Below are 16,166 nucleotides of genomic sequence, written 5' to 3' on the forward strand. Positions count from 1 at the left end.
TTTTTTTTTATTTAATATATGAAATTTATTGTCAAATTGGTTTCCATACAACACCCAGTGCTCATCCCAAAAGGTGCCCTCCTCAATACCCATCACCCACCCTCCCCTCCCTCCCACCCCCCATCAACCCTCAGTTTGTTCTCAGTTTTTAACAGTCTCTTATGCTTTGGCTCTCTCCCACTCTAACCTCTCTCTCTCTCTTTTTTTTTTTTTTCCTTCCCCTCCCCCATGGGTTCCTGTTAAGTTTCTCAGGATCCACATAAGAGTGAAACCATATGGTATCTGTCTTTCTCTGTATGGCTTATTTCACTTAGCGTCACACTCTCCAGTTCCATCCACGTTGCTACAAAAGACCATATTTCATTCTTTCTCATTGCCATGTAGTATTCCATTGTGTATATAAACCACAATTTCATTATCCATTCATCAGTTGATGGACATTTAGGCTCTTTCTATAATTTGGCTATTGTTGAGAGTGCTGCTATAAACATTGGGGTACAAGTGCCTCTATGCATCAGTACTCCTGTATCCCTTGGATAAGTTCCTAGCAGTGCTATTTCTGGGTCATAGGGTAGGTCTATTTTTAATTTTCTGAGGAACCTCCACACTGCTTTCCAGAGCGGCTGCACCAGTTTGCATTCCCACCAATAGTGCAAGAGGGTTCCTGTTTCTCCACATCCTCTCCAGCATCTATAGTCTCCTGATTTGTAATGATAGGGTATTCTAAATGAAAGAGAATGAGACAGAGGGAGAGCAAGAGAGAGAGAGACTGGAGAGAAATTTTGGCACGCTTTTCATTGGAGTCACCCTAAAGACAACACTAACAGAATGGGACAGTGGGTAAGAATTTTCTAGAATAGACTAGAAATAGTCCTCCAATAGAAGAGGCAAAGTGAATTTAAGAATCTACTTCTAGTCACATTATAGTGATGCCGAAGAACACCAAAGACAAGGAAAAGACCATAAAGCAGCCAGAGAAAATAGAGATCGTCTACAAAGGAACCATAATCAGACTGTCAGCAGCTTCCATTAGCAACAATAGAAATTCAAAGACACTGGAATGATCTCTACAAAATATTAAGAAAAGATAATCCTCACATTAAAACTCAGCACCAAACAGAAATGTCTTTCAAGAATAAGGTGTGGATTCTGGGAACTCATGGCAATAATGGCAGAATTCTTGAATTCTCACATAGAGATCACACAGAACAATTATATCACAAAACCAGAGACCCATGTACAACTTTTATTATTTTTTATTTACTTTATTATTATTTTATTTATTTTGAGAGAGAGGGAGAGGGAGAGAGAGACTCCCAAGCAGGCTCTGTGCTTCCAGTGCAGAGCTTGATTCAGGGCTTGATCTCATGAAAGGTGAGATCATGAGCTGAACTGAAATCAAGAGTCAGATGTTGAACCAACTGAGCCACCCAAGCACCCTCCCTCCATGTACAACTTTTCTAACAAATCTAGGGGGCAAGGTATTATCAAGAAACCCAAAATATAAGCTGATAGAACAAACTACCATTAGCCTTAAGACCTGCATGTTGGAAGCATTTCTGTGGGAAAAAGAGGGAATCCAGAGGCGCCTGAAGGGTCTTATTACAGGAGAATGATGGAAGGCCAACTGAAAGTGACAGCAGGTGAATTTGAGGAGGAAGGTGAAACTGTAACTTGAAACTGGGGTTGCCACTTGGTGGGTATTGAGCCAAAAGACACAACCAAGCCAAATATTAGCAAAATCAAGAGTTTTACTTACAACAGGTAAGGAGAACATATGGATATTTGCCACAGCAGTGTCTCCCCAAACAACAAAATTAGAGAAGTTTTAAGCTAAGGATGCATGTGTATTCACAGAGGGACTTAGTGAGGGAGAATTTAGTAGAGAATTGGGCAAAAATCATCCTAAGTGGACAGAGTCTAGGTCCTAGTTGATTGAAGTCATGGGGGCCAGCACGGTCAGCATCATCCATTCTCTGCTCTAGTTAGTCTGGTATTGGAGTGCTCAAAGGGGTTTAAATCTTGTGAAAAAACAACTCAAGGATGTGTGTTAGGTCAATCTTTACTTTTGAAACAGCACTGGAAGGCTTATTATTGATTTGTTGCCTCGGATGTGGTTACGCTATTCCCTTGCCTGGTGGAGATTTAGTTGTTGCATTCCCTTTATTCCCTTAAAATCTTGAACTACTGAGATTTTTGCATTTCTTTGTAATTCCAGCACTTCCTAGGAAGTTCTTCTAGAAGTGTGCTTGGGCAAGTTGTGCTGGTCAGGCATAGACCACAACATGGCTGGGGGCCTAAAATGACTTCTCTTATGTTGAGAAAGCTATAACTCATCTTTCTTTTTCTGGGGACCCCTAACCCTATCTGCCTACAAAACTGGGAGAATTTTGCCCATCCAGAAGTAGGTGAGTGAAAAGAGTCTTGCCATTAGGTGAGAGGGAAATAGTCTAGATTCTGTGAATTCTCAAAATTCACAAAAAGCTGTGGTTCCCTTCCAAGAGAGCATCCCACCATGAGAAGAAACCCCAGAAAGAAGAGTCAAAACTGATCAGAATAGGGTCAGTAGAAATGAAGGAAAGTGAAGGTCCAGACAGGAAATTTGAAATCAAGCCAATATATTTTTGAACACTTGATGAAAACCGAGAAAAGGGAGCTCTGTGCACTTAGAAAAACTTTGTGGAACTATATTCATTCTAGAAGTTCAGGAACATGAATTGCCTAAAAAATGAAAAAAAGAAAAGGATTGAAGTAAAATCCTACAAAATGCTAGCACACAAAAACAAAAAAATTTAGGAGCTAAATTACATCTCTATAGAAAATGGGAGTATGCCAGAAAGACACATTTGCAAAACAGATTAAGATATAACCTACCATTTCAAAGTGATCTAAAGTGTGTTAAAAATGATGGAATGAAATAAAAAAAAAAAAACTACATAAACCATAGTTGGGACACTTAGAAATGAGGAGACAGAACATAGGAAAGGGTAAGAAATAAAAGCAAGAAATCATTACACTGAATAAGTTACAAACACAATGAGAAGTTTAAAGAAAATCAGTTCCCAGAGAAAATACATATTCTGGAAATGCACAATCTCAAATAAAATATTAGCAAATACAACTCAATAGTATATTAAATAGCATGCACTATTCCAAGTGAGCTATTTATAGAAAAGGAGGATGGCTAATATTACATGGATAAAAATGTCATATGACAAAAATCCTATTACCATCTCAAAAGTACTAAAAGGAAAACATGGGTGGGGCACCTGGGTGGCTCTGTTGGTTGAAGAGTCCAACTCTCGATTTCAGCTCAGGTCATGATCCCAGGGTCGTGAGATCATGCCCAGCATCAGGCTCTGTGCCCAGTGTGGAGCCTGCCCAAGATTCTCTCTCTCTCCCTCTGCCCTTGCCCTCTGCTCCTGTTCTCTCTCTCTAAAGTTAAAAAAAAAAGAAAGAAAGAAAGAAAGAAAGAAAGAAAGAAAGAAAGAAAGAAAAAGAAAGAAAGAAAAAGAAAAGAAAAACATGGGCAATTTTACTTATAATATTGTAATGACAAAGACCTTTCTCAGCAGATGTAAAACTCAGAATCTATGATATATACACCTATATTTATCTATATATAGACATACAATATATCTATATGGCAATGTATTATAAAATTCTTTGTGATGACAAAAAAAATTAAAAATCACAACAGCAACACATTTGCATCACCCAATAACAAATGGTAATTCACTTCCCTTGTAATGAGCTCCCACAAATCTCGGGTATTTGTTAAAAGAAGAGATTTTGGGGTGCCTGGGTGGCTCAGTCGGTTAAGTGCCATCTCTTGATTTTGGCTCAGGTCATGGTCTCATGTTTTGTGGGTTCGAGCCCTGCATCGGGCTTTGTGATGACAGCGTGCTGAGCCTGCTTGGGATTTTCTCTCTGCCCCTGCCCCACTCATGCTCTCTTTGAAAAACAGGGGTGGATATCAGTTTGTGATTTGTGCTTTAACAACCACCCAAGCATAGTATCTGAAGTCCTCCTTCAGATGGCAACTGATTCCTTGTAAGTACACTCAGTATAGAATGTCACCACAGCAAAAAGCAACCTGCAAGGATTGGAGAAGAACATGTGATTATTGATGAGGGACCATAAGGCAAGCTGAGGACCAAGCACAAGCTAACATTACCCCCTTCCTCACTGCCCCCTGCCCCCAAGGTGGGATATGTGTGACATTCCTCAGGCACTCCTGGCTGCCTAACGACAAAGGAAAGGACAGAAAATAAATGGTTAAATTGATAGACTCTCCCCCAGTTTACAAATATCTTAGTCAATTACAAGAAAAAGGCAATCTATCATTAGCCTAATATACAGAAACCTATAGACTCAGTTTCCTGGAGCCCCAACATCACCCTCCCTCCATAGTGATGTGGGGAACAAAGGCAAGAAGGAAATGGCAGATACTGCTTTGGATTCTGTGTCTCCCTCTCTCTCTGTTCTTCCCCCGTTTGTACTGTCCCCCTCTGTCTCTCAAAAAATGAATAAATGTTTAAAAAAAATTAAAAAAAAAAAAAAGGAAATGGCAGAGAAAATTGAATTTCCTTGTAACCTGCAGCCCATTGACAGATACTTGAGGCAGGCGGAGTAGTTTCTTTCTCCAGGAACTCCCTACTGTCTTAATATTAATGCTTTGCTAGAGGGAAAAAGAACCTTAGCTTGACAATAGCTAGGCCTCCTGTAATCTGTGAGTTTTTAGCATATGGGAAATCCCTTTAAGAAACTTCCTCTTGGGGCACCTGGGTGGCTTAGTCATTAAGTGCCAGACTTCCCCTCATGTCATGATCTCAGGGTTCGTGGGTTCAAGCCCCGTGTCAGGCTCTGTGCTGACAGCTCAGAGCCTGGAGCCTGCTTCAGATTCTGTATCTCCCTTTCTCTCTCTGCCCCTCCCCTGCTCACCCTCTGTCTGTCTCTCTCTCTCTCAAAAATAAATCAACATTAAAAAAAAAAAAAAAAAAGAAAGAAAAGAAACTTCCTCTTGACTTTACCTCCCCCAGCCCCATAGATATAATGAGTCATTCTTCACAACCCGAGTGCAGCTCTTCCTGCCCACGGGTCCTGTCCCCGTGCTTTAATAAAATCACCTTTTACACCAAAGACATCTTCAAGAATTGTTTCTTGGCCGTCAGCTCCGAACCCCACCATCACCCCAAAACTTCATCAATTATTAGCAGAACTCCTGAAGAACTCAGGAGCCCCAGACTTCTGCAGAGTGAAGGAAAACCAGACCTAAACGCCATGGGGAATTCTCACCCTCCTCAAAAGGAAGGACAGATTTAAGTCTAAATTCTGAAGATGGGATATTTGCTTGGATCTATGAACTCAACGGAACATAAAGGAAACACACCCAGAATTTCATTTTACGTCTGTTCCTTTGCTAAAAAGATACACAGGGAATTCTGGTTTGTTCCCTTGGCAAGAAATTGTTAAAAAACAAAATTCAGCTGAGTAAATTTGAAGATCTAATTGGCTTCATTAAACAATGCATGAATTGGGCAGCATTCCACCTAGCAAGTCGAGTGGTGCTCCAAGGAGCTGTACAAAATGGAAGGCTTTTTATAGGAAGGAGGGTAAGGCAAGAGGGTATTGGCAACAGAAAAAAACAAAAGGATTTTTACTTCTTCTTTTTTGGGGGACGAGAAGGGCAGGTTTTTTGCTTTTTTGTTTTATCATGCAGATGACCTCATCATTTCCTATCAGGAAATTTCAGATGGACCGTTAAAAGGTCACATTGCTGGAATAGGTTGAAACTGTAATTAAGTTTCGGTTTGCTGTTATTGGGGGCGGGGCATATGACTTCATTTTAGACTTGTAATTTCTTCTTCTTTTTAAAAAATGTTTGTTTGTCTATTTTGAGTTAGAGAGAGAGTGTGAGTGAGGGAGAGGCAGAGAGAGAAGGCCAACTCTGGGTTGATATTGTGGAGCCCGATAAGGGGCTGTATCTCAGGCACTGTGAGACCATGACCCGAGCTGAAATCAAGAGTTGGATGCTTAACCATCTGAACCATGCAGACACCCCTTTTCTTTTTCTTTCTTTCTTTCTTTCTTTCTTTCTTTCTTCTTCCTTCCTTCCTTTCTTTTTTTCCTTCCCTGTTTCCTTCCTTCCTTCCTCTCTCTTTCTCTCTTTCTTTCAACAAAATGATGACTTAGAGTTATTTGCTTTTCTTTTGAATCTTGTCACATCAACAGCACCCTTACCACAAAGTGCAATGTGTGCTCACTGTACCACGGCAGGAGTATGACCCTGATTCCAATCCAGGGTGTGGGTTTTTTCCCCACACCAAGGAATCCTCTGGCACAATTGTCAGTAGCAATTATCCCACCGTCTACCTGGAGAGAGGTGAAGGGTTCAGTCCTGTAAGACTGCTCACTCTACCTCCAACTAGTTCAGACCTCAATCTCAAGTCTGGGCTGTCACTTGTGTCTCTAAACCACTGGCTGCAGATCACAGGTTTCCCCAGGATCCCCTCCTTGGGTTGATTGTTTTGTTAGGGTGGTTCACAGAACTCAGAGAAACATTTTACTCATTAAATCACCGGTTTATTATAAGAGGATAGAAGTCAGAAACAGTTACATGGAAGAGATGTATATGGCGTGGTATGGGAAAGAGCACAGAGCTTCTGTGCCTTCTCTGGATGTACCACTCCCCCCAGGTCTCCACATGTTCATCCACCTGGAAGCCTTGCAAACCCTGTCCTTGGGAGTTTTTATGGAGGCTTCATTTCATAGGTGTGGTTGATTAAATCATTGGCCTTTAGTGATTGAACTTAAGCTCCTCCCCCCTCTCCCCTCCTGGGAGGTGGGGTTGGGGGTGGGACTGAAAAGTTCTAACCCCCTCATCCCAAGGTTGGCTCATCTGGCAACCACCCTCCATGTTTAGATTCCAAAAGTCACCTCGTTACCATCACAAAAGAATCTCGAAACCTCTCCACACCTTGGAACTTCCAAGGATTTTGGGAGCTCTGTGCCAGGAATGGGATGAAAATATGTTTCTTATTATAAATCGCTGTATCACACGAGGAAAAGCAGGTCACCATGGAGACAGTGTTTTTAAAATCAATGTGTTATGAGCACACCTGATAAGCCGGGCTGGCTTCATCACTGGGAAATCTGTGCAGCACACAAGGTTTCATGTTCCAAACGACCTCACGCTTGGTTTCATGCTTTTCTGTTACCATCTTGATAGTCTTAATAATTTTATCCCTGAACTTGGGTCTTGTAAGCGAAGGCCGCTGGGGCAATGGGACAAGTGTCTGAGCAGAGGAGTATGGAAATATGTCTGTATGTCCATGGCCGAGAGAGTAGAGTTTCTGACAACCCCGAGAGGCCAGGCTTTCCTTCAAGTAGAATTTGTTTCAGATGCAGAAAGAAGGCAGCGGTGTTCTAAGAAACATGAACTTCCAAGGAAACTTATCGCATACTGTTATATCCCTGTATGCTGAAAACAATGCTATAGAAAGATAGGGCAACTCCCTGCTTCTTTTCCTGTCTCTTTGTTAATCATCAGTATGCCAATGGCATGCATTGGTAGAATGTGAGCATACAGTAAAAACTTGGTTTGCGAGCATAATTTGTTCTGGAGACACACTTGTCATCCAAAGCACTTGTATATCTGAGGGGATTTCAAGAACCATTGGCTCGATTGTGATCATGTGACATTTGGCGTCACGCAGGACTCATGTTGCAAGACATCGCTCAGCTTATCAAGTTAAAATTTATTAGACATGTTGCCTTGTCTTTCGGAACACTCGCAGCGCAAGTTACTCACAATCCAAGGTTTTACCGTTTAAAGAAGTGAAAGAAAACGAGTTGAGTTGGTTTGGTGCAGTGTTTCCACTGTTTTGGTAAGAACAAAATACACCCATATTTGTAGGGGCTAACAAAAGGCAACCTGCCCCAAAATATGCTACTTTGGCATACAGAGTATTTTAAATAAAAGCTACTTAAGAAAGCCTGTACAAGAAGGACATTCGAACCCTTCTCTCTGTCCCTCTGAAAGCAGGAAATAAATCTCCTATGTGAAACATGCCCTCTCTGTACCAAGAGGTAAAGAGACATCCTTATTACCAGAGATGGGAAATTTAGAGCCAAGAAAGTCGTGTAAACAACTCCTGTTACTTTTTTTACTGATTTACTACCTTAGCCCAAATTCTGCTTAGAATTCCTTACTAATTGAAGCTCCCAAAATTAAGTTTCCTTTGTCCTGTCTATGGCTCACAGATTTATTTTCTCTTTGTCTAAGAAGCATAAAAACTGCCTGCCTTGGTCATCTCTTTGGGTCTCACTTTCATTATTGGGTCTCCGTGAGCACGTAGTAAGACTCTGTTGGATTTTTTTCTCCTGTTAATCTGACTCACGTAAATTAATTCTTAGTCTAGTTGGAAGACCTTGAAAAGTCAAGGAAGAATTTTTTCCTTTCTTTCACATGTATCAGCTATGAAATATAAATTGTGTTATTTTGGAGATTCTGTACACAAGTTAAATGTTCTCATATTCGAAAAAAAAAATAAATAAATAAATAAATGTTCTCATATTCGAGTTTAAAATGGGTATTTCCCAACATAAAAATGAATGGCAAAATTTATGCCAATAACTCAAAATTTTAATTTTTATTTACTGCGAATGACATTAAACAACAAGAAAAACATGACAAGTAGAGTGTATGACTGCAGAAGACAGGAAAACAACTTTATATTTTAGTGCCTTGAATGACACTTTTCCCCCCTGATTTTTGAACAAGAAGACTCCACATTTTCATCCTGCAAATTTTGCATCTGGCCCTGTATGCTGTATATTTGGAAGAGTATTTGAACTCCCATGTGACTGCTGTGTTGTTGGGGAGAATTCCTGCCTTCACTGGAACTTCTCATCAGAATCAGACCACATACTGGGGCGCCTGGGTGGCGCAGTCGGTTAAGTGTCCGACTTCAGCCAGGTCACGATCTCGCGGTCCGTGAGTTCGAGCCCCGCGTCAGGCGCTGGGCTGATGGCTCAGAGCCTGGAGCCTGTTTCCGATTCTGTGTCTCCCTCTCTCTCTGCCCCTCCCCCGTTCATGCTCTGTCTCTCTCTGTCCCAAAAATAAATAAACGTTGAAAAAAAAAAAAAAAAAAAGAATCAGACCACATATTACAGAAATAGGAGAGCCACTCTCCTTTTAGGGAATGTAACATCTATTAAGACTGCTTACCATACATTTTGATCCAGAAACATAGAAAGACACAGTAACTATAATGAATGATGGGGTTTTGCAGGGATAGTGGAATTCAGAGCTGATGGCCAAGAAAGAATTCTTGAAGACATCTTAGGTGCAAAAAGGTGATTTTATTAAAGCACGGGGACAGGACCTGTGGACAGAAAGAGCTGCACTGGGGTTGTGAAGAGTGACTGGTTATATATACTATGGAGCTGGGGGACATAAAGTCAAGTTTCTTAAAGGGATTTCCATATACTAAAGAAGAGTCACAGAGTCCTGGAGGCCTAGCTATTGTCAGGCTAAGATTGTTTTTCCCTCTAGCAAAGCATTATCATTAAGACAGTAGAAAGTTCCTGGAGATTAGGCTATTGATAAGATTACCTTTTTCTTATAATTTACTAAGATATTTGTAAACTGATGGAGACTCTACCAGTTTAGCCATTTGTTTTCTGTCCTTTCCTTTGTTCTCAGGCAGCCAGAAGTACCTGAGGAATGTCACACATATCCCAGCTGGGGGTGGGGGGTGTGGTAGTTTATACTTTGCCCTCAGCCTGCCTTATGCTCCCTCATCAATGTTCATCAACCTGGTGAGATTTTAAATTCTAGACCAGGTCTTGGTGTGTTGAATCTGGTCTGCTTCTTGGTTTTGTATAGCTCACGAGCTAAGAATGTTTTCACATTTTTAAATTGTTGAAAAAAAAATCAAAAGAAGAGTAATATTTCATAATACGTCAAACTTATTTGCAATTTGGGTTTTAGTGTCCATAAATAAAGTTTTTTGGAACACAGTGATGCTCATTCATTTATCTATTGTCTGTGGCCTTTTTCTGCTACAATGGCTTAGCCAAGTAGTTGAAATAGAGACCTTATGCCTGCAAAGCCTGAACTGTTTGCTATCTGGGGCTTGACAGAAAAAGTTTGCTTTAGAAAAAAAGCTATTCACACAAAGTTCATTGCTATGGATCTTTCCAGATATAATCCTGATTGTATGGGGAACAGTACCCTGGGAAGTATCCAGATCTCCAGAGTTTGATAGGTTTGCCAGTAGAATACCAGGAATGCGCCATCTAGTGATGGGATTTTTCAATCACAGGAGGATTTCTAATTTTTTTCCGGATTATTTGCCCATGTAAAAATGGTGAGATACTTAAAGATTACACCTAGGGGCGCCTGGGTGGCTCAGTTGGTTAAACGTCCGACTTTGACTCGGGTCACGATCTCGCGGTCCATGAGTTCGCGCCCCGCGTCGGGCTCTGGGCTGATGGCTCGGAGCCTGGAGCCTGCTTCCAATTCTGTGTCTCCCTCTCTCTCTGCCCCTCCCCCATTCATGCTCTGTCTCTCTTTGTCTCAAAAATAAATAAACGTTAAAAAAAATTAAAAAAAAGATTACACCTAGTGAATGTTAATAATGCCATGTGGTATTGACTATAATTTAAAACCAGAGTGAAAGTCAATGAAAACAGATTCCATAAATATATCCCTATGCATGTAGAAAAAACATAAATCTTGAACAATTATTTATTAGTCATGAGTGAATGGAAATGAGTGCACAATCACTTTTTTATTTATTTGAAAACAAACACCCAACACCCTGTAAAAGTTAACTAAGAAACCAGGTTATTTTTGTTAAGTGATTTATCATTAAAGGTAGAAAATAATAATTTTCTTGATATTTAGAATAATGCAGTTGTGAAGAATCCTCTCCCAAATTGTTCTTTTCTCAGTGGTGGCTAGAAAGGAACCCTTTGTTCTGTTTTGTTACTGGTCATTTTAGATGTCTTTTCTTCAATGGAGTGGACTCTTGATGAAAGAACTTTACCACGTTGATCTATCTCTTCAACCACTGTCTTTACCAATGTGGTTTTGGATAACTCTAGAAATAAAACACCTGTGAATACACATATTCCAGCTAAAAGATTACATGATGAAGAATTCCAGTGGTGGCTGTAATATAATATACTATGTACATTTTTGGTGAGAGAGCATGTGTAGATTTACAATAATAGTTTGCGTGGGTGGGGGGGTGGGGATGCGCCTGGGTGGCTCAGTCGGTTAAACATCTGACTTTGGCTCAGGTCATGATCTCACGTTTCATGAGTTCAAGCCCCGGGTCAGTCTCTGAGCACACAGCTCAGAGCCTGGAGCCTGCTTTGGATTCTGTATCTCCCTCTCTCTCTGTCCCTCCCCTGCTTGTTCTCTAAAATAAATACATAAATAAATAAAACATTAAAAAAAGATTTATAGTAATGGTTTGGGGTAATTTCACCCACTTAAAAATAATATTTCAAGTTCAGAGCACTTTAGTTAAAAGTACTTAAATGTAGACTGTTGCCATGGTAGATGATTGCCATTAACGCAAAAGTACTTGCTGCAGTAGAAAAAGAATTAGATTTAATTACCTTTGGGTGAACTCCCTGAGCCTCCTGATCCAAAGCGCTTTGATTTGGAGCATGAGCTACGAACAAAACAAAAACACCCCAGTTTATTCTTTAATATTTCTGGTTATCATTTAAGAGATATTCATTGAGTCAAGTGGTGAACATGAACTCAGGTGAACTCTGTATGCCAAAAACAGATGTTAATTTTCCATAAAGGAAAATATTAAAATTTTTGTGTAGAGGAAGTGGAAATAGTTGTCTTCTAAGGAAAGGATATAAAATAAGTTTGTTTCCATTTGATTTTTTTAAACTCAAGAATTCAAAACCCAAGAATATATATATTCATATACATACATAATATATTTTATATGCACAAGTACAAATACGTACTTTTTAAAAACATGTAGATCCCTGGGGTTTGTATAGAGTAGTTTATTTCAGGGCAGCAGTGATATTAGGAACGGAGTGAAAGATGGGTAAAGCCGGGTGGGGAGTCATCTTGAAACCTATAATGATTAACATGGATACCAAATGGGGTTTTCTGAAGGGCTGACTGGGAAAGTCACACAGCCTGGGAAAGGAACGGGCTGTGCCTTACAGAATGTGGAAGAGATAACCGCAGAGGCAAGAGGTGGGCACACTTCTCTGCAGTGGGAATGAAGAAGGAATGACTTGGAGGCATGAAACATGGATGGCCAGTCCATGGTTGTGGTTTAAAATAGGTAAAAACCAGGGGCGCCTGGGTGGCTCAGTTGGTTTAAGTGTCCAACTCTTGATTTCGGCTCAGATCATGATCTCGGGGTTCGTGAGTTCAAGGCTCACATCAGGCTCTGCACTGACAGCGCAGAGCCTGCTTGGGATTCTCTCTCTCTCTCTCTCTCTCTCTCTCCCTCTCTCTCTGCCCCCCCCCCCCGCCCCCGCCGCTCATGTGCATGCGTGCTCTCTCTTGCACTCTCTCCCAAAATAAATAAGTCAAAAAAAAATTAAAAATAAGTAAAAGCTGGATTTTCAAATGGTGTTACTTACTTCCCGTCTCCATCTATCAGGCGGCAGTAGGTCTCAATTTCCTTTTCCAGGTGGACCTTGATGTCGAGCAGCTGCTCGTACTCCAGTTTCTGGCCCTCCGTCTCGGTTCGGACCTGGTGCAGCTGTTCCTCCAGGGCCCCGATCTGAGCCTGGATCTGGGCGAGCTGCGTGCAGTAGTTCCCTTCGGTCTCGGTCAGGGAGCACTCCAGGGACTGTTTCTGGGGGCAAAAGATGTCAGAGCAAGGATGAAGCCACTTTGAGGACTATGCAGATCAGAGCTGCTCAGCACACGGCAGCACAGAGTGAGGTTTGGAAATCTTGGGGCTCGTCACAACCAGACGGGAGGCACAGAGGCAGGGGAAGTCACAGGCATTTACGGGGTGGGGGCCCGGGCATGCTGGATGACCTGATATAAACGGCCCTGTCCCACGAGACTTTGGACTGTTCCTGTGGACTTTTGTGCTATTTAGGCAATATTTGCTATCACGACCAACCTATATATTAATGCTTCTTTGGGGAGATAGCACAAAAAGAAATCATATTGGAAATTTTATATTTTGAAATCACTTATTTATTTTGGGGTTGGTATTTGTTTTTCCATCTTATTCTGCTACTGTCTCCGGAGAGCTACTCTACCGCTGCCCCAAGGCCTTGTGTGCTGCTGTTTCTTTTTCTTCTCTGTCCCAGATTTGCTGTTGTTATTCAAAGGCCTTTCATGAAGCACTTGAGATTGAACGAATGCCTTAACAGGGGTGGGCTTCCAACACAAGGGAAATATTTCATAACCCAGTACAGGTCATTATTTCCACACTACTCTTATGAACATTATACCTCCTCCTTTCCACTTGAATACCCTGTCATTTGTCTGGTCACATGATTTCTACTTCAATTAAAGTAATTTTCCTCTTTCCCTTATCGTAGGTAAGGACATCTGGGTGGTCATTACTTCTCCTGATATTAGTTATTATCTGAGTGTCCACCCCCATTTCCACTCTTTCATTTTCCTTTTCTTCTCCTGATCTTACATTGTTTAAAACAAAATGTAGTTATCAAGGGAAGGTGCAAGCCTCTGTCTCTTTCATTACATGTTCTGGGATAGTTGGGCCCAAGTATTTACATATTATATATATATTTAATTAAAAATACTTTTATTTTTCCTTCATGGTATTATATTAGTTTAAAAATTTTTTTGTATTGCTAAATATATCATCTATTCATTCTAAGGTAAAGAGGGAGTTATGAAATACTCATCATCACAGGCAGACACAGATGGGGTTTGATGGGGCTAAGAACCACTGACTTAATGAATAGGCCAACTGGGGCATTACCTGGGTGGTGCTGGGCTCTCCGGGGCAAAGGAGTGGAGGGTGAACAGGATGGTACTGGGGAGGAGGAGGCACCGAGAGTCAAGACGTCAGCAAGGTGTGTGCTCTGTTGTTCGAAACTTTAATTTCCCTGAGGATGTGTCCTCAGGTGGTATTCCTTTTTAAGGGTGCTAATTCTCTTCTTAGTCAGAGGGGACAGCATCCCTATCTTTACAGCCTTCCACTGTAAAGGTTAGCTCGTAGATGACGAAGGAGGAACGGATGAACTTGCAGGTATGCATACTACAGGAAGCGTATGAAAAGTTTCTGTATTTAAATTTTTTTTTTTCAACGTTTTATTTTTGGGACAGAGAGAGACAGAGCATGAACGGGGGAGGGGCAGAGAGAGAGGGAGACACAGAATCGGAAACAGGCTCCAGGCTCTGAGCCATCAGCCCAGAGCCCGACGCGGGGCTCGAACTCACGGACCGCGAGATCGTGACCTGGCTGAAGTCGGATGCTTAACCGACTGCGCCACCCAGGGGCCCCTGAAAAGTTTCTGTATTTAGACAACTCCCAACTTACATGTGATTTGTGTACTATAGACCATGCTTAGAATTCATCTTATGACAAAAGAATCTCAAGTATTGAAGTTATGTTCTATGCCACTATTATTCTATAATTCAGTTATGTTGTCTGTTAACATGGGCTTTTTTTTTTTTTTTTGGATTATCTCCTGAACCCAAACCGTGTCACTACTGGTTGCACAGAATTAACTACTTTCTAACATCATCTCCTACGTGAAAATGCTTCCATTTTGACCTGGGAACTCAGGACTTTATTTCTTTCAACATAGCTCAGAAACGAGAGGGAAGATTGTGCCCAGGGATACAGCAGCAAGAACACGTTGCCAAGAACGGGGATACAGGGTTCCGGTGGCAAGAAAGAAGGGAATGGGGAAGAGAAGAGGGCTCCAGGAGAGGCAGGGAGAGTGTCGGGAACCAGCCAGCAGTGGTGACCAGGGTCAGGAGAAGAGGGGCGCCCTGGTTAAGTTAGTCTCCAATCTAAACAGCATATAGTAAGAGAGCACGGCACCTTTCTAGGGTGGCTAAGTCAAAACAGTCTTCCTAGGGGCACCTGGGTGGCTCAGTCGGTTAAGTGTCTGACTTCGGCTCAGATCACGATCTTATGGTTTGTGAGTTTGAGCCCTGCATTGGGCTCTCTGCTGCCAGCACAGAGCCCGCTTTGGATTCTCTGTCCCCCTCTTTCTCTGTCCCTCCCCCTGCTTACCACTCTCTCTCTCAAAAATAAATAACCATAAAAAAAAAAATAAAAGAATAGTCTTCCTATAGTTTTGAGTCATCTTTACCTTCTCTGCTCACTGCCCTCATTCGTATTAACAGGGGTTCTTTCCTTTGGGTTACAGCCTGGTGTCCTCAGGGAGCGTGAACCCCTGATGAGGACAGGGGCGCTTGGGCCACATGTATGTGGTAATTCTCAAAATCAAGCTTTTCGGGTGCTGCCAGCTCACACCCCAGAAGGGAAGCCCGTTTTAGCCCTGGCTCGTCTCCATGGTAACCTGGGAACTAACTGGCAGGAGGTGCCAGGGTGGCTGAAAGCCCAGCTCTGTGAGGTGGGTGGGGAGGAAGAGGCTGATGGGGCTCATCGGGATTCAGATGTGTACCTTTTCCTCTGCGGGGTGAAAAGCACCACGCGGCTTTCACTGGCTCCCTCAGTACCAGGAGATGCCGGTGACGCTAGGTCGACCTTGTGTGGCCCCCTGACATCGGCCTGACAGTTTTCAGGTGGGGCAATACTGCTGCCGCTGGCTCTGCGGGGCTTGAGGACCGGGCCGCGGGAAATGTGGGCTATTTTCACGAACCGGGCGCTGAGCGCCGGCGGGGAAGGAAACCCTCAGTGATCTCGGGGAGGAAGAAACGCTCTGTCTCTTTCTGCGGGTCTCAAGTGTCTGTCTTCCCTGTTCTCGTCCGCTCTAAGTATTTGTAGGTAACGCAAAGCTCTAACAGGGAGGGAGGGCTTCGGTTAGAGTCGCGACCTGCAGGCCGACCCGCGCCCTCGCCTACCATTGCCAGGAGCGACTGCAGCTCGATCTCCAGGGTCTGCAGACTGCGCTTCATGTCGGTCAGCTCGCTCCTGGCCGAAGTGGCCGCGCCCGCATGGTCGGAGATCTGCTGCTGCAGGGTGGCGCTCTGGAAGGCG

At 42.4% G+C, this 16,166-nt stretch overlaps 1 protein-coding gene across 7 annotated transcripts in view; it reads right to left on the reverse strand.

Moving 5' to 3' along the window:
* The window catches only part of KRT10 (keratin 10), a 41,931-nt gene that overhangs the window by 8,192 nt on the left and 17,573 nt on the right, over positions 1-16,166 (reverse strand). For 2 of the 7 annotated variants that reach the window (XM_045488772.1, XM_045488770.1), the window contains exons 12-15: positions 16,031-16,156; positions 12,643-12,860; positions 11,638-11,693; positions 10,781-11,126 (exon numbers count right to left, since the gene is read on the reverse strand). The exons of 1 other annotated variant lie outside the window; for it this stretch is intronic. In XM_045488772.1, the coding sequence (XP_045344728.1) occupies positions 10,969-11,126; positions 11,638-11,693; positions 12,643-12,860; positions 16,031-16,156 (558 nt within the window). In that variant the 3' untranslated portion in view covers positions 10,781-10,968. Of the gene's footprint in view, positions 1-9,067; positions 9,113-9,354; positions 9,390-10,780; positions 11,127-11,637; positions 11,694-12,642; positions 12,861-14,162; positions 14,250-16,030; positions 16,157-16,166 lie in introns of those variants that run through there. 4 more of the 7 variants (XM_045488775.1, XM_045488774.1, XM_045488771.1 and 1 more) reach the window with 4 other exon arrangements.

This window comes from Leopardus geoffroyi, chromosome E1 (assembly GCF_018350155.1).
Source record: "Leopardus geoffroyi isolate Oge1 chromosome E1, O.geoffroyi_Oge1_pat1.0, whole genome shotgun sequence".
Classification (NCBI taxonomy): domain Eukaryota; kingdom Metazoa; phylum Chordata; class Mammalia; order Carnivora; family Felidae; genus Leopardus; species Leopardus geoffroyi.